Below are 19,109 nucleotides of genomic sequence, written 5' to 3'. Positions count from 1 at the left end.
CCCACACGTTGCCATTGCCACGCTGTCGCGGATTCCCCATCCTCCATTCGAATGACCACAGCTGCCCAAAGTAACCCTTCGAACCCACCCGCTTGATATGAACAGCCAGCTGCAAACAGTGCTTCTGCAGCAGCTCGGAGGCCTGCTGAACCAAGGTGCTCTTGACGGTGTTAGCTTAGGAGGAAACACTCAACTAGCCTCTACATCTTATGTCCCCCAACAAGCTCCTCAGCAAGCGCAACTTCAACAACTTCTCGCACCGCCACAGAACGCGCCGAATTTGTTCTCTATTCTTGGCTTGCAGCAAAACTCAAGCTTCCCAATCGCGTCCGCCAATGGCATAACGAACGGAGTAGGCGGAATGTTTGGGTCGCGTGAAAGTGACGAGGAGCTGCTTGTCGCTGCTCTGCGAGAAAGTGGCGCTAAGGGTTTGACCTACAGACAGGCTTTGGAAGGTCTGCACGGTGTGAGCATATGTCCATCGTTGCATTTGTTACAGGACCTTTCTTAGAGTCTATCTGCAGGTACACAACCACACCGCGAACCAATGGAAGGACTATTATCTCGAGCACACACAGCGTATTAATTCCTTGCTGTCTCAGCGTAACGGCGATCGGCCGGTGGCCGTGGCGAAGAAGCCAGCAATCGACTCTAAGCTGCGAAATGGCAGCTCATCGCATCTTCACGGGCACTCGAGCTCGCCTCCGGTGAAGGTCAAGCACGAACGTGTCAGCGCTGCGGATCGTGGACGATCGGACACGAAGGTGAAAGTCAAAACTGAACGCACGGGGAAAGCAAAGAGCAAGGACCGCGTGTCGCGCACGCCTTCACCACCTCGGAACCCTGTCAAACGGGGTCAGAAGTACTCGTTCACGGACGAAGACCGTGATTGGTTCGTGCGCTACGCCAACTATCGACTCAAGGAGGATCCCAATTTGAAAAAGCTGGATATATGCGCTGAGCTTGCGAAGAAAGTGAGTCTGCCGTCGCCTCACCGGCTAGTGATTGTAACTGACGCTCTCCCCAGGCCCCGCACCATTCAGCCTTGTCCTGGATGAGCCACTGGGGGCAGCAACGGGTTTATTACGCCTCCGTCATCCCACACTTTCAGGAGTATGTCTCGAAGGAGGAACCCATTACTGGAGATAGCGCAAGCTCGGGCGAAGACTCGGAAGAGGACGATGACGGTACTGATTCGCAGTATTCTTCCAGTGCTTCAGAATCAAGCGAGGAGACAGATTCCGAAGAAGATATCAAGAACATGAGTGGTGCTGGAAGGACATTGAACGACGCTGACAAAAGGGTCCTCGCTCGATACATCGCTGCATTTGGTACCGACTGGGACCATATGAGCTACAAGGACAGATGGGAGTCCATTGTAGATAAAGTAAGCATATCTGGCAAGCAGTTATACCTCCACCAGTAACACTTTACTATTCAGTATCCTCAACGAAATTTGAAGGCTTGGGCACAGATTTTTCACGTCCATTCGAGAGGTAACTTAGCCTTTAGCAGGATTTCGTTGACTGATGCTCTGCCCAGCCATCAACAATCTTGCTCGCAAGTACCGTAGAAGAAGCTTTGCCCGCAAGTCCGTGCTATCACAAAAGGCGGTACCGAGCTGGGCAAAGAAGCAGACATCTTCCGCTGGTCTGAAACGAGTGCGTTCATATGAGGAAGAAGACAGTCAGTCGTCTAAGCGGACACGAGACGAACCCTCGTTGTGATTCCTTTTGGTTTCATTCCCATTAGCCGCAAGATCATCGCTACTCTTTTCTCATCGCTACTCTTTTCTGTACATTCCCCTGCGACTTTGTCATATAATACCTACGATGTGTAGTACTCGTTCCGTCGATTATGTAGTCTTCTGCATAATGCGGTCGCCGCCGCCGTGAGAGGTTTACCCGTCGAAGCTCTGCGGCGGTCGCGAGGCGAGAGCCACGTGTGAGGTGGATCGATGAGACTTATAGCAGCGCGTAATATCAAGTCCCTCACCTTGCCAGCAACCAACAACCTCCGTCTCTCTTCTCAAGCATCGTCCGCACATTCACAAACACACATCTGACCTACCATGGATGAAGAATACGATGTAATCCACCGTAGCTCATCTCTGCACACAGCCTGATTAACCACAATCGCTTTGCAGGTCGTCGTGCTCGGTACTGGCTTAACCGAATGTATCCTCTCCGGCCTGCTCTCTGTTGAGGGCAAGAAGGTCCTCCACATGGATCGCAACGACTACTACGGTGGCGAAAGTGCCAGTCTGAACCTGACCCAGGTACGTATCTTGCCGTAGTATGTTCGTCGAGCATCACGCCGATATCGACGCTGTGACAGCTGTATCGCAAGTTCCGGCCAGATGAGACTCCTCCCTCTGAATTGGGACGCGACCGCGACTACGCCGTTGATCTGGTCCCCAAGTTCATCATCGCGTCTGGCGAGCTCACCAAGATCCTCGTCCACACTGATGTCACCCGCTATCTCGAATTCAAGCAGATTGCCGGCTCCTATGTGTACCGCGATGGCAAGATCTCCAAGGTCCCAAGTAACGAAATGGAGGCAGTGAGGAGTCCTCTCATGGGTCTCTTTGAAAAGCGGCGGGCCAAGAAGTTCTTCGAGTTCCTTCAGGGGTGGAAGGACGAAGACCCTGCTACTCACCAGGGTATGTCCTAGGCCGAATCACTCACATATCATTGATTGCATGATTATTGGGTTGTTAGGTGTCGATCTGGACAAGGACACCATGAGCAGCGTTTACCAGAAATTCGGCCTGGAGCCCGGTACTCAGGACTTTATTGGCCACGCAATGGCTCTTTATCTTACTGACGAGTAAGTGGACGTGAAGGCTCATAACATGATATCCTCTCAATCAAGACTGTAGCTACAAGAATAAGCCCGCTCGTCCCACCTATGAGCGTATCATCTTGTACACATCGTCAATGGCCCGGTACGGCAAGTCGCCATATATCTACCCTCTCTACGGCCTTGGCGAGCTCCCCCAGTCGTTCGCCCGTCTCAGTGCCATCTACGGCGGTACTTACATGCTGGATAAGGCGATCGACGAGATTGTCACCGACGAGAGCGGCAAGTTTGTTGGTGTGCGGAGTGGCAACGAGACTGTCAAAGCCAAGCAGGTTGTCGGTGACCCGAGCTACTTTGGTGCAGGCAAGACGACGGAGGGCAAGCAGCGTGTCCTTGAGGAGGGCAAGGTCATTCGTGCCATTTGCATCCTCAAGCACCCCATTCCTGGCACGGACGATGCGGACAGCGCCCAGGTTATCATTCCTCAGGGCCAGGTCGGCAGGAAGAATGGTGAGCTAGTTACGAGCGGTCATATTCCTGGACTTGCGCTGAACGATCGCGGTAGACATCTACATTGCCATGGTCTCGTCGACGCACAATGTCTGTGCCAAGGACATCTACATCGCGATTGTCTCCACCATTGTCGAGACTGACAAGCCAGAGCTTGAAATCCAGCCGGGCCTCCAGCTCCTCGGAACGATTCACGACAAGTAAGTCGATCATTTCGCAGTTATCGATATGCAGAACTGATGGTTACCTTCTTCAGGTTCGTCACTGTCAGCCCAGTGTTTACACCGGCGACATCCGGTGCCGAGGACGGCATATTCATCACCCGCTCCTACGATGCGACATCCCATTTCGAGACCGTCGTTGAGGATGTCCATGATGTCTGGAAGCGCATGATTGGCAAAGATATCGTATTGAAGAAGCGCGAGGTCAACGTTGAGGCATAAGCTCATACACACTACAACACTTACTTTCGTTCTCTGACTCTCCAGTACCAGTTTAATCATCCCCATCATGTACAAACAGCGGATAAATCATAGTCACACAGTTCATAGAGGTTGCAGCGTGTTCTGGATTTTGGGGAAAAACATGAATGAACATTTTTGGCGTGTAAGGAAGTGTCGTGTATTAAAAGAAGGCATTCATGTCGAACTCTGGTACTTGGACATCCTGTTTTGCAGACTTCAGCAGTCGTCCCATACCAGCCTTTCTAGCAACCAGGTCTCCGTTGCTTTCCTCGAGGACTTCCGCGTCGCTAGACGGTCCGGCGCCATTTGGCAATCCGCGGATGGGAGAAGCGGAGCGAGTAGGCGGTTCGGTGGGGATGTCCATGTCGATCATGATGGAAGACTGCCGACGCATACCCGGTTCTAGAGCGAAGCGTGCTATGATGGGACTTGGTGGATGACGGATGACTGGCGAATCGTGCACCACTGTTGACGGCCTCTCAAACGACCACGTTCTCACGAGATCAAGTGCCAGTGCGTGGCATCCTAGCGTTGCTGATGGTAAGACTGAAGAAACGATGATCGCAGAAGTGGCTTACCCATCCTGCAGAATACGCGGGCAATCTGTAAGACAAAGTTGAATTCCGTACGTCCAGACACTTCGCTAGTGCCCTTCGCCGTCTGCAAGGTCTTCAACTTGAGCTGAGAGAACAACAGTGCGAGGCTTGGGTCGTCGTAGTGCGACTCGCCGATTTCAGTGATACCCGTCCATACGTTAGCCATATCGCTTAGTGGGGTCTGGCAGGGTTAAAGGAATGTCAAAGCTATTAAGAAGGTACTCACTATAAGTATCCGAACCGCAAGATCTCTGCGGTGTAACATCCAGAACGCCCAACTTGCCAGCCAGCGATTGCCTTCTCTGAACGCTGTTGGAATGACAGCAGACTCGAGAATGCTTCTGAGGACCGGACCGTTGTCGCTACCTTCGACTACCCTGGCAAGTGCGATAGCCAGTTGAAAATCCTGAAGATTCCTCAAGCACACGTTGACGGCATCCTTCAGACTGTCGCCGAGTAGGAAGAATGCTGCGGCGTATTCTACAGCATGTTATATCAGCCTCTAAGCTCACAAATCCGATGTGAACTCTTACCAAATCTCCGTTTGCTCAGAAGAGCGAATGCGTTCTTCAACGCGGCCGTTCTCCAGCGAGGCTGCGAGAAGTCATTATTGAGGAACTTGAGCATAGGGTTCTGTTCCTTATGCCATGATGCCTGTCGCCAAAGCCCGTGGACCAGCTTGGCCTTGCCGAGTGCAAAGTAGAATAGACTACATTCCGTCGGGTCACGGTTGTCGCCAGCCATGTATTGATTGCGCGCTATCACTTCCATGTGAGCTTTCTGAGAGTCAATGAGTGAGAGCGATTGGAAGGACAGGGTCTGGCTGAATGCACCATTGTTTCTATTGACCGTAGCCAGATATACACGCCCAAAGCTCTTGCGTCTGACCAGCGCATTTTCTGACCTTCGCACGACGCTACGGAGGTTGACAGTAGGAGCCCTTGACTTTCACTATGGAAAGCCCACAGCATGTCTCGGTATCGCAGCCTTTCGCGTTTGTGCGTCCGGCCAGACAGTGTCCCATTTGAACTGGGAGAACTTGGAGACGACAGACGCCGATTGAAGATGTAAAAGACGCGCATTGAGATCAAATAGCGCAAACCATTGGAATCTAACGCGCGGCGTTGTCGTTCAATCTACGGGCAACCCATCGTAAATGCGTGTGGGGAGCAATCAGAAAGCGCTCACCTCCAATGTGGCTTGCATGAGTACTATGAGGGCATCTTTCTCATTTGGCGTAAGATGCGGTAGCGGTTCCTCTTCCAGCCGCTCAACGAGCTTCTGAACAAGGTCAGAAGAGAATTGCTCTGCATCGGACCTGCTAGCCGGTTATGGTTCACTTGCGGCTCAAGGGACAGCTTACTTACTCGTCCGCTGTCTCAGGCACAGTGAAGAGGCTGGAGTAACGAGGTTTAGATGAGGCATGGATCTATAACAACGGTCATCGATACTTATCGACGAGGAGACTATCATGAACTTACTGCTCTTGCAGTCTCGTCCTTCTTCAGGAACTCCTCGGTAGGTAATGTTTTCCATTCGTAAGTATCCCTTGTCCACCTGATGTTCTTAGCTAGATTGATAACGATATTCTTGACCAGTTCCACCTTCTCTAGAGAGACGCGAATATATCATTAGAATATAGACGCACATCAAGCACAATAATCACCTACCCCACAATAAACATTGCAGTATCATCTGTGGATGATACTCGTCCAAAGGTCCATTGTGGCGTGCCACGTGCTCGAATAAGCTTTCCTCACGGCTGTCAGCTATCGAAGGCACTTGGCCATATAGAGACATCAGATGGCCAGTACCGACCAGCAGCGAGCCGCCCTTGAGCCATATCGAATCATTGATTTGGTGTGGAATGGTACTAACAGCAAGTTTGTTGTCATAAAGACTCCATGCCAGCCATCGGTACTCACTTAGTTAAATCGATCTTCCAGCATATGCCCCAGCCAGGGGTATCATCGAAGTAGGTCATACGTTGTTGGCAGAGCAGCTCTACTCGATGCGCATATCCGACGGCAAGGATCGACTGACCATCCGGCGTAGCAGTCCAATCTAAGTCGAGGATGGGATCCGAAGAGCTAGAAAACGCCAACGTTAAGGAGGTATGGGCACGACATGCCACAGAACCCACCCGTACACCCGACGATATTCCAGCCCTGTGGCGAACTCAGACTCTGTTGAGTTCCAAATAGTGACTTCCTGCCCTTCACTAGTCTTGCACACTTCCTTCAACGTCAGCGAGCCTGAATCACGTCGTTTAAATGGTAATTTACCAAGGATTGTCTTCTTCGCTGAACTGCACGCGGCCATGAGAATGTTCGTTCTCCTTGTTCTCACATGTCCCGTGCATCTCCACGTCGCGGGTTTCGAAGAGACATCCGGTATCCAGAAAGCAAGCTCTCCGCTCTCACTAACACTGAGCAGTGCGTCATGTGAACCAACGAAAGTCTTCATCCGGTCTGGATTCGACCATGCCATGGGATCCACAGGAACGAGGGTCTTGAGACGGAGCGTGAGCGGCAGAGAGGTCTCGGAGTGCAACGAGAGTGAGATGGCGGGGTTCTCCGAAGGCATCGACGAGGGCTCAGGAAGAAACGCATTGAAGATCAATATTGTATGCGTCTCGGTAATGGCGATGAACGAGGCCGACAATCCTTCAGACGATGGCAGCGGAAAGAGCGACATTATCGGAGGAACCTCTACAGAAGACGATTTCAAAGCATGTGCCGATTGCAAGGTCACAGTACGTGAGGAATTGGAGTAGGTCGCGAAGTATTGGCCTAATGCACAGGACTTAGCGCATTGTTCGGGGCAATTTGGAAGCGATCACATACCACCTTGCAATACAGCCATAATAGTGATTGGTTCTATACTATCAGTAACCGCGGCATGCAAGAAGACCCTTCGTGCACCAGGACTCGTCTTCCACACCTCTGCAGTGCCATCCTGTCTGAGTATACCCAGCCCTTCTCCATCCGGAGTGCGCACAAATCGTGATATTCGACGAGGAAGCGCAGAGCTGTGCCTACTTCGCACATCTTGAACGTTGCCCTGTAGCGCAAGACCGTCGGAACAGGCATCGAAGAATGGTAGTGGGTCGAGCTTATGCGACATGAGCGGCGCGGAGGTGACCAGGCTGGGCGTTCCACAATCGGCAGGGTTTGGTAGGAGATACAGATGGTCGGGAATACTGGGAAGAGTAGAAGGAGCAGAGTGCAGCAAAGTGAATTGTTTTAGGAGTGTTGGAGGACGTCGATCAATATTCTGAAGCGCATATATTGAGCCTGTAAGCAGCACTGCGGGACCTAAGCTTACTTACAGCTACAGCCTGCACGACAAGCGAGCCGTCTGAAAATACGCGCAGGAAGAGATCCCAGCCCTCCTCCTGAATCTCGCTCACCCGTCTGCCCCGCCCATCTTCTTGTTCTGGTTTGATTTTAGATAAGGCGGCAACGAGTGCCTCGGACATGACTTCTCGATCAAGCCAGAAGATGCGGGAGCTCGTAGCGTGAGAGGCTATGGAAGATGGTGTGGCAGAGTACACATCTAAAGATGCATGAAGATGCATTCGGTGAGGGGCGTCGATGACTGGGAGATAAACTCTTAGGGTAGCGTCTAAAGTTATGGTATACAGTGTCAGATCGTCTCTATCGCAGCACTGATTAGAGTCCGACACACTACAGTCACAGGAATGCAAACTGACCGACTGGAAGCTGGCGAACGTCTCCAGTTCATATCTATTACCGGTCTTGGGTGTCGTATTTGCTGCGTCTGCTTTCCACTTGTGGTCAAATACACACGAACGACATTATCCAGCTTCGAAAGAGGTGAGTGAGAGTAGCTGGCGAGTCATTCTCGTGACATACCGTAGATGTGCTCGCAATGTACATAAGAGATGGGGATAATCGCAAGCGTGACAGTCCTGATATGCTGAGATGATCATGGTAAGCTGTATGAGTGTGGCTTGTCGACGATAATGTATTCACGATAAAGTCCATTTGTTAGACCACGTTGGGAGGTCGTTCTCAAGGATAAGTGTGTAGACTGAGAGAGAACTGGTAGTGCTGATAGCAAGCAACCCTGTGATACGAGACGGTGAGCGAATATACCGGGCGCAGCGATCTACATACCTGACTTGCAATCTATTGCAATCACAGGGCCTCCCTCAGGCAAGACCAGCGTCGAGTGCACGCGCCATGTATCACCTCGCACACCAGACAAGGCCCATGTCGCCAAACGCACGCCCATCGTGGCTACGATCTGGGTTGGCGGCGACTTGAGATTCTAGGGGTCTGAAATGCTTTGTGCAAGAGTAACACGTACAAGCTTCATGCCTGGATCGACGGCAAGACAGCGTATAGCTTCATTTCCGTGCAATGTACCTGGAAATGCTTCCCAGAACGCGAGGGCCTGCATGAAAATAAGCGTTCTTGCATTCCGAATGATGATAGAATCGAGGGAGGGATGAAGCTTCAGGAGTTATTATCTCAGTTTGCAGCGCGGGGACGTGATGGCGGGTAGACTCGCCAGCAGTGTTTCCCGAGGCAGGGCAAGGTGCTGCAGGCCTGTTGCCGGAGAGCTCGTGTAGGCGGTGAGAAGATCGAGCATGCTGGTTGAGAAGAGACGACTAGCGGTAGCTGTATTTAAGATGATTATTTCATGCGCTTTGCGAGGAGTACGGCAGACGACCGGGCGCGCAGTGCGCGCGCGGCTCCACGTGCATTGGCCACGTGATGGGCGTCATGCCGCCCGGCGTCCGGATCCGCCAGTCTGCGCACGCCGCACGGGGGGATTCTGCCACTTTGGTCTCACCTGCTCGTGAATCTACTACACGCTGCGGTCAGGGCTGCACGCATAGATATAACTTATTGCGCAGGAGCTCGCAGCTCACGCTCCGACGCTCATCCTCCATGCATCTACCCAGCCTCCCGCTGTCACTGCTCGCGCTGCTGCCCGTCGCGTATTCAACGCAGATCACCTTCCAGACAAACGCTACCGTTCTATCGACGAACATCATTGATGCACTCTCCGCGGATCCAGACTACACATCGTTGCTGGGCTTGTTGCAGCTTGCCAAGCTCATCCCAACGCTGAACGAGCTGACTGCCACGACTCTGTTCGCACCAACTAATGAGGCCATCAAGAGGCACGCGACGACGAACGCACTCTGGCTAAGTGCACTGCAGAATGAGGAGCTGGCACCACGAGACAACATCCAAGAGAAGCTGCGGCAGGAGCTACTCTACCATATGCTCAACTGCACTCTGTCCTCCTTGCCTGAGAACGAGGATCCCAGTGTGCTGAAGACCATGCACTTCCCACGGAAACCTACCGAACCGCCTTCCCAAGACCCTCCGCCATATCCTCCATGGATGCCGGTACCTGGTGGCACACTTGGTGGTGAGCCGCAGCGCCTACGAGCTGCTTCGAGAAATGCTGCTGCGCGGGTCGGGGTGGACGCTTTTGGTAAAGGGGGTGCAACAGTGACCAAGGAGCTCGTGCAGGCGTCGAACGGACTGCTCATTGGAATAGATAATGTGCTGGAGGTCCCACCAGACCTAGGTACGCATTCGAGCATCAATAGCGAAGCAATGCACACTTACTGGGAGCTACTAGCTACCGTCATCCTGCATCACCCGTCACTATCGTACCTTCAGAATATACTCACTCCTGAGCTGGTCGAGTTCCTCAACTCTACTTCAGACATGACACTCTTTCTCCCGGTAGACAAGGCATGGGAGGCTTTGCCATATTACGAACGGTTATACCTCGAAAGCAAATATGCCACGGACGATCTGACTCGTATAGTGAACATGCTCGCAGTCGAGAAGAAGGCGAAACAAGTTCACTATTCCGAATCTTTCTCCTCTTCTCCGGAGTGTAAGTCCGCTATACGTCCTTTGACCACTATTTCTCTAATTGCCACATGCAGTTACAACAATTGACGGTCAGGTACTAAAGGTCCATCACTCGGAAGAAGATGGAAAGACGAACATATCGTTTGCGGAGCTCGTGGAGCCGGACATCTATGCATCGAACGGTGTGGTTCACACTGTTTCCGAGCTTCTCGTCCCGCCGGAAGCGCTTCAACTCAATCCTGAGAAATTCCTCCTGGTCTTGAACTGCACATCTTTCGTCTCTCTCCTTCACACCGTTAATCTCACCTCGCTAATCAATGACACGGACGCTCACTGGACTATTCTCGCTCCCCGAGATGATGTTCTCGATATTCTTGGGGACAATGGCCTTCCCGCTCCTGGTAGTGAGGAACTGAGGAAGATGCTACAGTACCATTTTATTCCGGGAAAGAAGGCATCGAAGAAGCTGAAGAGCGGCATGCTCCTAGAGACTGCGCTTGAGGAACCAGGCCTAGATGGCGGTCGGCAGGTCTTGAGTGTGGACGTGAGCGAAAGTGTTCGCGAGAAGTCGTCCATCACGTTCGGTGGCGCGAGCATCATTGGCGAACCAGGTACAAATTGCTATATCAATCTACCATTACTGCTGTGCTGACCCATCTGGCAGTGGAAATCAATAATACCTTGATTTATTTCATTGCGCGACCGCTCACGCCACCTGTAGACCCGTTGGCCACCGCGGTTCCCATGCTCGATTACTCCACCTTCCTTACTGCGATTTTCTCAACCAGCTTGGCCGACAAGCTAAGGAACACCTCTCGCACGACCTTCCTCATGCCATACAACGACGCCTTCCAGAGACTAGGCATGCTCGTTACTACCCACCTCCTCGCGGCATCCTCCAAATCTGACTTGGAAAGCGTCATCCGACACCACGTTATCAGTGGCGTGGAATATGCTGGAGGTCTGGTCAATGGTTCGCAGCGGACGTACGCCACCCTTGAGGGTTCAGATCTGCACGTTCAGCGCAAGAAAGCCAAAGACAATTCCACCATCTTGCTAAGTGCAAGTGGCGGCTGGGCCGACATGCATTCCGTGCTCTATCCCAGGGACGCTCTCACGGAGACTGGAGTTATACACGAAGTCTCGGAGGTCATGATCCCACGCTCCATCAACCTCACGATAGGCAAACTCATGCGCGCCGCGAAGGGGACGAACATGATTTCGCTTGTGACTAAGGCGGGTCTCGAGTGGATATTGAACGGCACTTCTCCTCCGGAGGGAACCCCTTGGGCGGATATGGGTCTAGACGGCGCGGGATGGACCGTACTTTGTCCACCGGACGAAGCATTTAAAGGTCTCAACCTGACAGAACTCTATGAGGACCCTGAGAAGACTCTGGATGTAGTCCTCCAACATGTCATCCCTGTCCAACGACCCTCACGGTCGCCCCCAGACGACACCTCACTCGCTGCGACAGTCAACGAGAACCGACCCCTTGTCATGGACGACTCGACCTCGTACACGACCCTCCTGACCAGCACGACGGAGTCGCTTTATTCGGACGTTGTCTTCCGCGTCCTCGAAGGTGGGAACACTGTCGTAGGAATCAAGGGTGCGAGGGGGGCCGATGGCAAGAACGACTGGGCCCGTGTCACCGCGTGGGGTCGGGCGACGACAGGTGGCGGAACAGGCGGTGTTGTGCAGATTGACACATTGCTTCTGCCGTACTACCCGTCGCCATGGGTCAAGTACGGGGGGCCTGTTGCGATTGCGTTTGTCGGAACGCTGCTCAACTTCGCGTTCTTCTACGCTGTCTGGAAGTTCTGGCAGAGAGACACCACAGAAGCCACGTACGAGCCGATAGGTGGTTTCGCCCAGAGCCAAGAGGACGAAGAGCAATAGCTCATACTTATATCTGCTTTTACTTTCAATCACTTCTACTTATGAACAGTGTCAGGATTGAACTTGTCCCTCGATATTGGATGTCTGGGGCTTATGTAGAATAGATCTTATGTAGGTGTACATGTACAGATTAATTTTCCTGTCCACTCCAGCGTAATCGGCGATTACCATATGGCACTCGATGGGGCGGAACCGGGAGCTCGGTGAGTCTGTGGGGGTAGAACGGAAAATCAAAATCACGCGCCAGAACCCCAAATTCGCGATGGGATACCGGTTCAAGTTAGCTCGCGCAGGAGCCGGCCCATAAAGCTCAGCTTGGCTGTTCTTCTGCGTAGTCCCTCCATCATGGTTCGTGAGTTCTACGCTGTGCGCATGGGCTCCTCTGATCACGTCCTTCACAGCCTGAGAAGGATTCGACACAAACCCCCGCCGTCGAGAGCAAGACAGCTTCAAGCTCGACCGCCGAGTCAATCAAATCGTTCGTCGCTGGAGGAGTCGGGGGAATCGCAGCAGTGCTTGTCGGTGTGTGCTACAAATGCTTCGTTCTTTTGGAGCTCCAAATAACTTCATTAATATCGACCAGGACATCCATTTGACTTGACCAAGACTCGCCTACAGACTGCACCACCAGGGGCATACAAGGGAGCGGTGGATGTAGTAAAACAAGCTTTGGCTCGCGATGGTGCCACTGGGTGTGTCCTGAATCTTCCTGTTCTATCGGCCTAGGAGTTCATCTTGTATTTAGTCTATATCGCGGAGTTGTCCCACCATTACTTGGCGTGACCCCCATTTTCGCCGTCTCCTTCTGGGTGCGTACACTCGAAATAGCATGAAGAAGCGATGCCTATTACATTTTGGGCGTGAATAGGCATATGACACAGCAAAAGCCCTTATCTATGCTGCGACTCCCCACCGAAAGAGCAAGGAGCTCTCGGTTGCAGAGTACGCGGCCGCAGGCTTCCTCTCTGCGATACCCGCAACGCTCGTCACTGCTCCAGTCGAGAGAGCGAAGGTCCTACTCCAGGTACGAAGTCTCACAACCTCTCAGAGAAGGATGCTGCGCTCACACGACAGCTTAGGTCCAAGGCCAGAGTGGATCCGGCACCCAGTACAAGGGCGTCTTCGACGTTGTGAAGCACCTGTACGCAGAGGGTGGTCTGCGCAGCGTGTACCGCGGTTCCGTCGCTACCATCGCGCGCGACGGTCCTGGAAGTGCGGCATACTTCGCTGCCTACGAGGTCATCAAGGGCATGATGACTCCTGCCGGCTCCAAGGACCTCAATCTTGGCGCTGTTATCTTCGCCGGGGGCATGGCTGGTGTCGCCATGTGGTCAATAGCCATTCCACCAGATGTACGTGCCACTGTTCTTCACTGGACAATGCTCCGGTGACTGAATCCTTATCTATTTCGCTAGGTCCTCAAGTCCAGGATCCAGTCTGCGCCCACTGGCACGTACTCTGGCTTCTTGGATTGTGCACGCAAGACCATAGCAGCAGATGGTGTCGGTGCGCTTTGGAAGGGTCTTGGTCCCGCCATGGCTCGAGCATTCCCTGCCAACGCTGCAACATTCGTGAGTTTTCTCATGTACAAGCCAGCAAACCTCACTAACAAGCCATGTAGTTGGGTGTCGAGGCATCAAAGAAATTCATGGAAAAGTACTTTTAAGTGACCAGCTGCGTATACATGGGATATGTAATCTCGTTTGAGGCAACTGTTGTTTATAGCCCTGTTTGTAATAGACTTGGGAGCATTTTGTACTGCATTCTCACGATGCTAGATGCGCTCAAGCCCTGACGGTAACAAGCTCAAGATATATTTAATTCTACGTGAGTGTTCATACGATGACAGCCATCTAAATTAAGTAACGACTAACTGGCTGTGATATGGATACATTTCCAACAATGACTTGATCCAGAATAACAATAAACAGGCCGCGACGAGACAGATCCAGCATGCTCATCGAGGATTCTATTTTTTCTTCGGCATCCAGCTCGAAGGGATCTTCGTGACGACGTCCGACCATGCAGACAATCGCCCGTGCTCCCAATGTTCCAGATACGATAGGCCCTGGCTCCCGCGGCGGCCCTCCTCGGTCTTCAACCTCTTCTCTGCATCGCACCAGAATAGCACCCAGTCGCCCATGCGCAGGTGGCCCGTGCTGCGCTCGAAGTACCACTTGTTCACGGGGTTGTCCGCACGACTGCGCCAGACGAGGTCGCGGCCCTCGCCCTTGCCCTCCTTGCCACCGTTCGGGTTCGCCGAGAACGGTAGACCAAGCCCGTACGACTCGTCATGAAGCGCGACCCACAGGAAGTCAACCGTGCCGTCGCCCTGGTGATTAGGGAGCACGGCGAACTTGTCGAGATACGTGATCGGCGCCCAGGCACCCGAGGACCCCAACGGGCACTGTTCGGTGGTCACGACAGCCGCGCCGGCATAGTCGCCTGCGACGATGACAAAGTCGAGGCACTTGTCGAGCCTGTCCCAGAAGGCGTGCTCGTCAAGTTCGCGCTTGAACGATTGCTCAAGCAGCACCTTAAGCTTGACTCTGTCGATGTCTGCAGACGAGCGGATGACGCGCATATCAAGACCGTGGCGGAGTAAGGTGGGCGTGTGGAAGTCGAGCTTCCGGTTCCCTTGCAGCAGTGCGTGAGGCAAACTGGAACTGACCGCAGGCTTGTTGGTGATGAGATTTGCAATCAGAGAACTAGGGGACCTGTGAGAGACCATGACCGCAGAAGACGTCGGAGGCATGTAACTCAGACATGTGTGAGCGAGGGAAAGATTGGAGAGAGCCGAGGGATGCGTGGACTTCCAGCGAGGGTCAAAGGTGTTCCTGACGAAGTCAAACTCCGACGTGAGATTTACTAGCAGGTGAGGCAAGCCAGAGCGGGCGTAGGAGGGAACGCCACCCTCCTTGTTGATGATCATCAAGCGCAGGGGAGTGAGGTCAATGTCCTCGTCCGAGAAGGCCGGGCGTTCGATAGTGCTAGGCGAAGACGTTCCGTTCTTTTCTTGAGCAGCAGCTTCTACCATACCGCGAACAAGAGCAGCAACGACATCGTTGGCGTCCACGCGCACGGAGCGGAAAAACGAGTCGAGGGCCAGAGGAGGGAGAACAGGGATCTCTCCTGACCTGAGTGCTGAGCGGATGGGGATAAGATCGGAGGGGGAGGTGTGGGCCTCAGGAACGGGAGCGGAGCCACCCAAATCTTCGTCTCCAGGTTTTGGTCCCAATCGTACTACAGAGCCGAGCACGGGGCGAGCCTTCGCGCCTTGCTTCTCCAAAGCGGAGACCACGCGCATCGTCTCTTCTATGATGGCAGCTCGTTCGCCAACATCTCCGCGCACAAGGTTGTCGTTTTCGACGACGATAACGCTAACAAGTCCCAGCTTCTCCAGATAGACCATGCCTCGCGCAATACTCTCGAGCTGTCGATCGGTAAAAGGCCCCTGGAGTTTAACGAGAGATGTGCGACGATAGATAGGGTTTAGGATAGAGGCGATGACTGGACTTGGGGCAGTCTGAGTCGTAGACTCCCCTTCCTGCCGTATGTCTGGAGGGCGGATCTCAGGCGCGGTAGGTTTTGGCGGAGCAGCAGCGGGCAAAAGCATCGCTTGCGTCTTCGGCTGACCAGGCTTCACGGGTCGCGGACCAAAGTCGGCTAGGTATGATCGAGTATCCCTTAGAGAAGGGTTGGCACGAAGGATGGACATGATGAAGTCCTAGGCGAGCACGTAAAGGTATTAGAGGTCGGAGACTGCGCGATTGCACCTTCAACGTACATTGTCTGGAAGATCACCATCCTCCGCATCTGGCGGTGGTGTACTCTGCCGCAATGAGCGGATAGTCTGTAGGGTGCGACGTATGTGATGAGCGTTGTTTTGAGAATAAATCGAATAGTGATACTCACGGCGTAGAAAGCTTTGAAGGTCTGAGCTGATCGGGCATTACTCGACGATGAGAATACCCTACGGGCAGTCCGGGTCGTATGGGAGAGCATAGTGGATGGGGGGGATGATGTCGAAACGGCTGGAGAGTCGGAGGTATAAATGAGTCATGGGAGGAGAGCAGCAGAAAAAACTCGTTCCGCCCTCGCTTGTCCTCTACGGCACTGTCCGCGCTTTCGCTCCTAAGCGCCAAGGCTCAGTCTCAGTCGGAAGAAGCTGAGCGTCAAGCCAATGGCAAAAGAACAGCCTCAGAGATGGGCCTGCGGACAGGGTCGCATACGGACCGCGAGTCATTACTGCCATTTCGTCATGCCCTCTCAATACAACGAGTGTCTTTATTTATTCGTAGTGATATGAGTCGAAGACACAGTGGCGAATGTCCCTCTTACGAGAATCTGCACGCGGCCGTACCGACGTTCTGCCTACAGGCGGACTGCGGCCGTGCGTAGCCTGACGAGCGAATGGTGTTATGATTCTCGCAATGCCCGATGTTGTTCCGCATGTCCCCCTCTGCTGAGACCAGCTTCCCGCTGGTCTCATCACAAGCGGGCGCTATGCACCCAGCATGAGCCCTACATGCGATCCGATGCCCTCAGCTGCGTGGAACTCGAAGAAGCCGGTCAGTTTCGGGATAGATGAACGCCCAGAACGGACAGTACTTACTTGTTTTACGTCAACCGACTCAGAAGGACAAGACGCGATACTGCCGGACGGCCGGAGACTACACACCGGATACGTGAGCAGTAGTGACACCCATCTGCAGCCTGCTCCACTCACGCTGGCCACGGTGATGATAGCATCTTCACTGAGCATAGCAGAACCAAACGGGCGTATCAGGTGACGAGGGACCTTCTTCGTTAGCCGTCGATAGGGAAGAGATGTGACAACTCGGCTCGAGAAGATCCTATTGAGAATAAGAGTAGACGGTCTCGCTATTACGTGCGAGACTTCGCTCTCGACTGCAACACTCTCGGCGACTAGCCGCTTGATTGTTAGTTGGTTAAAGTCGAGGATCTGCACCATCTTGGACCCAGCAGGCGGTAGCAGTGCTTCGGGGTCGCCGGGTCTGAACGGCGCGATGAAGGACGAGCCGAAGACAAAACAGACCCATACCATGGAGTGCTCGTGAGGGGCCTGACGCAGATGCGCCCCTGCTGGTCCCCAATCCTCCCATTCGAAGCACCGCCCACGTTCATCGGAAGGCAGAGAGTTAAGCTTGGCAACGATGGTCGAAGTTGGAACGAGTAGAAGTAGAGCAGTGATATCGGCGCCTTCAGCCACCCATATGGTAATTACGAAAAGCCGGTCTCTCCGGGCAGTGTAAAACGGCACTTTGAGTTCGGGGCTGGGAGTCCAGTTGGGTGCGGGGTCGGAGCGCACAAAGGCTGCGATGACGCTGGCCGTAGGTAGCATGGGCGGGAAATCGAAAGCACACTCGTATTCCAGATTTTTTAGGCTTGTGGGTTCCTTGGAGCGTGCCGTGAAATCTACCACCACGAGAGGTGGCTTGGAGAACCCTTCCTCATCGGGGTCAATGAGTGGGTTGTCGACCACAGCCAACAAGACATGATGGTCGGTCAAGAAGCCGAAAGAGCTGATTTCTCGGCCGTGGAGTGACTGGAGAATGTCAGCGTTTTGCGTTCAATAAATGGAGCGAACGCCGATACTTACCAGCTCAGTTATACCAGTTTTCCAGTTCCATATCAGTAACTGGTTTTCATGCACCCCATGACTGATGAACATGACCCCTATGAACAAGCCCGCGATTTGGATGGCGAATGAGAAATCCATGCCACCAGCTGAGTGGTCTATGACGCCAGAGCTCGTCGTGTTTGGGTGCTTTTGACCAGAGGAGAGCTCGAGAACATGTACCCGGTAGAGGCCACTGTAGTGGATAAGCTGTTTAGCTGATATCGCAGAGTATACTGAGCTTCATTACTGACTTGTCATTCGGTGTTCCAATAGCAATAAGCAGGTCCTGGGAAGGATCCATTGCAAAGTCACGGATTGGCACAGGCAGCTGCACTTCCCACTGCTTCTCTTCGATGCCCTTAATCTGGGATGGTAATCGAGTGAAGTGGAGTACGTCTCGTGGCATGCTTGACTGTGCCAGCACTCCCCCGTACAATTCCCAGAGGCCTCCTTGCATCATCGGTATTATCTTTTCAGACGTCCAATTAAGATCACGCCACGCAGACTGATGGTCTCGAAGCATTTTCAGACGATCGGCGACGAGCAGGTTGCTTGGCGGGCCATCTTCCATACCGGCAAGCGTGAGTTCAGTTTTATACTGCATCGCAGCAGATTCTTTGACAAGTACGTTGAATAGGCGGCACACCTAAGACAAGAGAAAAAACATGAAACGAGCCAGCGACTAGTGAATAAGTGTTGACAGACTTGTCTGCATGTTAACGAGCTCTTCAGGTCCAGATATTGCAGAATTTCTATTATGAGTTCAGCAGGCAGATCGGCGAGTGGCGACATTGCAAGCGGAGTAATCTGGATACATCAAAAGGCGTGAGCGGGAGGGTACCAGAGATCTGGAAAGGAAATGACCGACCGTGGCTGCTTGTGATGACGGTCCTAAGCAAGGAGAAACAGGCGACACTGTCGTCATGTTGCTGCACGTGGGCTCTTTCGCGTGGGCCTTTTTGCGCAGACGACCTGCAAATTGCGATATCCAAGCACGCATGGACATGTCAGGTCAAAGGTAGAATTGATAATGGTCCTCATCGATATGTACATTCCAGAGTGTGGGTTTGGCCGAATCCTATCCACTACTCTGACGTCAAGCGACCACTACGCCTACCCATCTAGCGTCCGGAGGAGGTGTTGGTCCTAAGCGTGATTTGTCTCCCAATGTCGGGAACGACCTGCTGATACACATAAAGAAGCTCTAACTTTCATCGTGACAGGACTGAGGAATCGTCAGCGAGAAAGTAAGCAGTACAGCTAGCCAGTCGAGCCTTCGGAAGCAGCACAGCACAGAGATTGATATGAGGTATAATGAGCT

The 19,109-nt window shown here is 53.0% G+C and overlaps 6 protein-coding genes across 6 annotated transcripts; 3 read left to right on the top strand and 3 right to left on the bottom strand.

Annotated features, from left to right (window-relative positions):
* The first annotated feature begins 272 nt into the window (after window positions 1-272).
* Window positions 273-1,850, top strand: PHACADRAFT_247540 (uncharacterized protein). Its single transcript, XM_007390511.1, has 5 exons — window positions 273-466; window positions 525-974; window positions 1,028-1,387; window positions 1,442-1,496; window positions 1,543-1,850. The coding sequence occupies exons 1-5, from the start codon at window positions 362-364 to the stop codon at window positions 1,725-1,727; spliced, it is 1,155 nt and encodes a 384-aa protein (XP_007390573.1). The 5' UTR covers window positions 273-361; the 3' UTR covers window positions 1,728-1,850.
* Window positions 1,851-3,349: 1,499 nt separating this feature from the next.
* On the bottom strand, window positions 3,350-9,053 carry PHACADRAFT_134380 (uncharacterized protein). The gene is made up of 19 exons (XM_007390510.1): window positions 8,708-9,053; window positions 8,515-8,644; window positions 8,371-8,464; window positions 8,251-8,314; window positions 8,088-8,200; window positions 7,704-8,031; window positions 7,219-7,648; window positions 6,658-7,164; window positions 6,516-6,606; window positions 6,298-6,462; window positions 6,043-6,245; window positions 5,854-5,981; window positions 5,740-5,801; window positions 5,561-5,690; window positions 5,206-5,508; window positions 4,906-5,152; window positions 4,599-4,852; window positions 4,355-4,553; window positions 3,350-4,301 (listed from the first exon to the last, which is right to left on the bottom strand). Exons 1-19 carry the CDS (start codon window positions 8,798-8,800, stop codon window positions 3,937-3,939), a joined length of 3,906 nt encoding a protein of 1,301 aa, XP_007390572.1. The 5' UTR covers window positions 8,801-9,053; the 3' UTR covers window positions 3,350-3,936.
* Window positions 9,054-9,294: 241 nt separating this feature from the next.
* Window positions 9,295-12,144, top strand: PHACADRAFT_24355 (uncharacterized protein; the record flags this gene model as incomplete). Its single annotated transcript, XM_007389524.1, has 3 exons — window positions 9,295-10,264; window positions 10,317-10,853; window positions 10,907-12,144. 3 exons carry the CDS (start codon window positions 9,295-9,297, stop codon window positions 12,142-12,144), a joined length of 2,745 nt encoding a protein of 914 aa, XP_007389586.1.
* A 181-nt stretch (window positions 12,145-12,325) lies between these two features.
* On the top strand, window positions 12,326-13,810 carry PHACADRAFT_190277 (uncharacterized protein; the record flags this gene model as incomplete). Its single annotated transcript, XM_007390509.1, has 9 exons — window positions 12,326-12,423; window positions 12,480-12,492; window positions 12,546-12,666; window positions 12,728-12,836; window positions 12,890-12,953; window positions 13,013-13,168; window positions 13,224-13,496; window positions 13,560-13,715; window positions 13,766-13,810. The coding sequence occupies 9 exons, from the start codon at window positions 12,326-12,328 to the stop codon at window positions 13,808-13,810; spliced, it is 1,035 nt and encodes a 344-aa protein (XP_007390571.1).
* A 129-nt stretch (window positions 13,811-13,939) lies between these two features.
* Window positions 13,940-16,090, bottom strand: PHACADRAFT_247530 (uncharacterized protein). Its single transcript, XM_007390508.1, has 3 exons — window positions 16,060-16,090; window positions 15,932-15,997; window positions 13,940-15,871 (listed from the first exon to the last, which is right to left on the bottom strand). The coding sequence occupies exon 3, from the start codon at window positions 15,449-15,451 to the stop codon at window positions 14,114-14,116; it is 1,338 nt and encodes a 445-aa protein (XP_007390570.1). The 5' UTR covers window positions 15,452-15,871; window positions 15,932-15,997; window positions 16,060-16,090; the 3' UTR covers window positions 13,940-14,113.
* A 496-nt stretch (window positions 16,091-16,586) lies between these two features.
* On the bottom strand, window positions 16,587-18,357 carry PHACADRAFT_247528 (uncharacterized protein). The gene is made up of 5 exons (XM_007390507.1): window positions 18,040-18,357; window positions 17,768-17,981; window positions 16,874-17,713; window positions 16,760-16,817; window positions 16,587-16,702 (listed from the first exon to the last, which is right to left on the bottom strand). The coding sequence occupies exons 1-4, from the start codon at window positions 18,309-18,311 to the stop codon at window positions 16,779-16,781; spliced, it is 1,365 nt and encodes a 454-aa protein (XP_007390569.1). The 5' UTR covers window positions 18,312-18,357; the 3' UTR covers window positions 16,587-16,702; window positions 16,760-16,778.
* Between the last annotated feature and the right edge of the window lie 752 nt (window positions 18,358-19,109).

Source organism: Phanerochaete carnosa, assembly GCF_000300595.1.
Source record: "Phanerochaete carnosa HHB-10118-sp unplaced genomic scaffold PHACAscaffold_1, whole genome shotgun sequence".
NCBI classification, from domain to species: domain Eukaryota; kingdom Fungi; phylum Basidiomycota; class Agaricomycetes; order Polyporales; family Phanerochaetaceae; genus Phanerochaete; species Phanerochaete carnosa.
Note: the sequence above shows the minus strand (reverse complement) of the source record. Positions and strands in the feature narration are given on the sequence as shown.

Bases quoted from the DNA above. Each gene is read 5' to 3' on its own strand.
- PHACADRAFT_247540 (XM_007390511.1), top strand. From the start codon at position 362: ATGTTTGGGTCGCGTGAAAGTGACGAGGAGCTGCTTGTCGCTGCTCTG. The intron at 467-524 runs GTGAGCATATGT...GTCTATCTGCAG, and splicing joins CTTTGGAAGGTCTGCACGGT to GTACACAACCACACCGCGAA. The intron at 975-1,027 runs GTGAGTCTGCCG...CGCTCTCCCCAG, and splicing joins GCGCTGAGCTTGCGAAGAAA to GCCCCGCACCATTCAGCCTT.
- PHACADRAFT_247528 (XM_007390507.1), bottom strand. From the start codon at position 18,311: ATGCTTCGAGACCATCAGTCTGCGTGGCGTGATCTTAATTGGACGTCT. The intron at 17,982-18,039 runs GTCAGTAATGAA...TATCCACTACAG, and splicing joins ATTGGAACACCGAATGACAA to TGGCCTCTACCGGGTACATG. The intron at 17,714-17,767 runs GTAAGTATCGGC...GACATTCTCCAG, and splicing joins AAACTGGTATAACTGAGCTG to TCACTCCACGGCCGAGAAAT.
- PHACADRAFT_134380 (XM_007390510.1), bottom strand. From the start codon at position 8,800: ATGCAGGCCCTCGCGTTCTGGGAAGCATTTCCAGGTACATTGCACGGA. The intron at 7,649-7,703 runs GTAAGTAAGCTT...TATGCGCTTCAG, and splicing joins TTGTCGTGCAGGCTGTAGCT to AATATTGATCGACGTCCTCC. The intron at 5,802-5,853 runs GTAAGTTCATGA...CCGTTGTTATAG, and splicing joins AGGACGAGACTGCAAGAGCA to ATCCATGCCTCATCTAAACC.
- PHACADRAFT_247530 (XM_007390508.1), bottom strand. From the start codon at position 15,451: ATGCGCGTGGTCTCCGCTTTGGAGAAGCAAGGCGCGAAGGCTCGCCCC.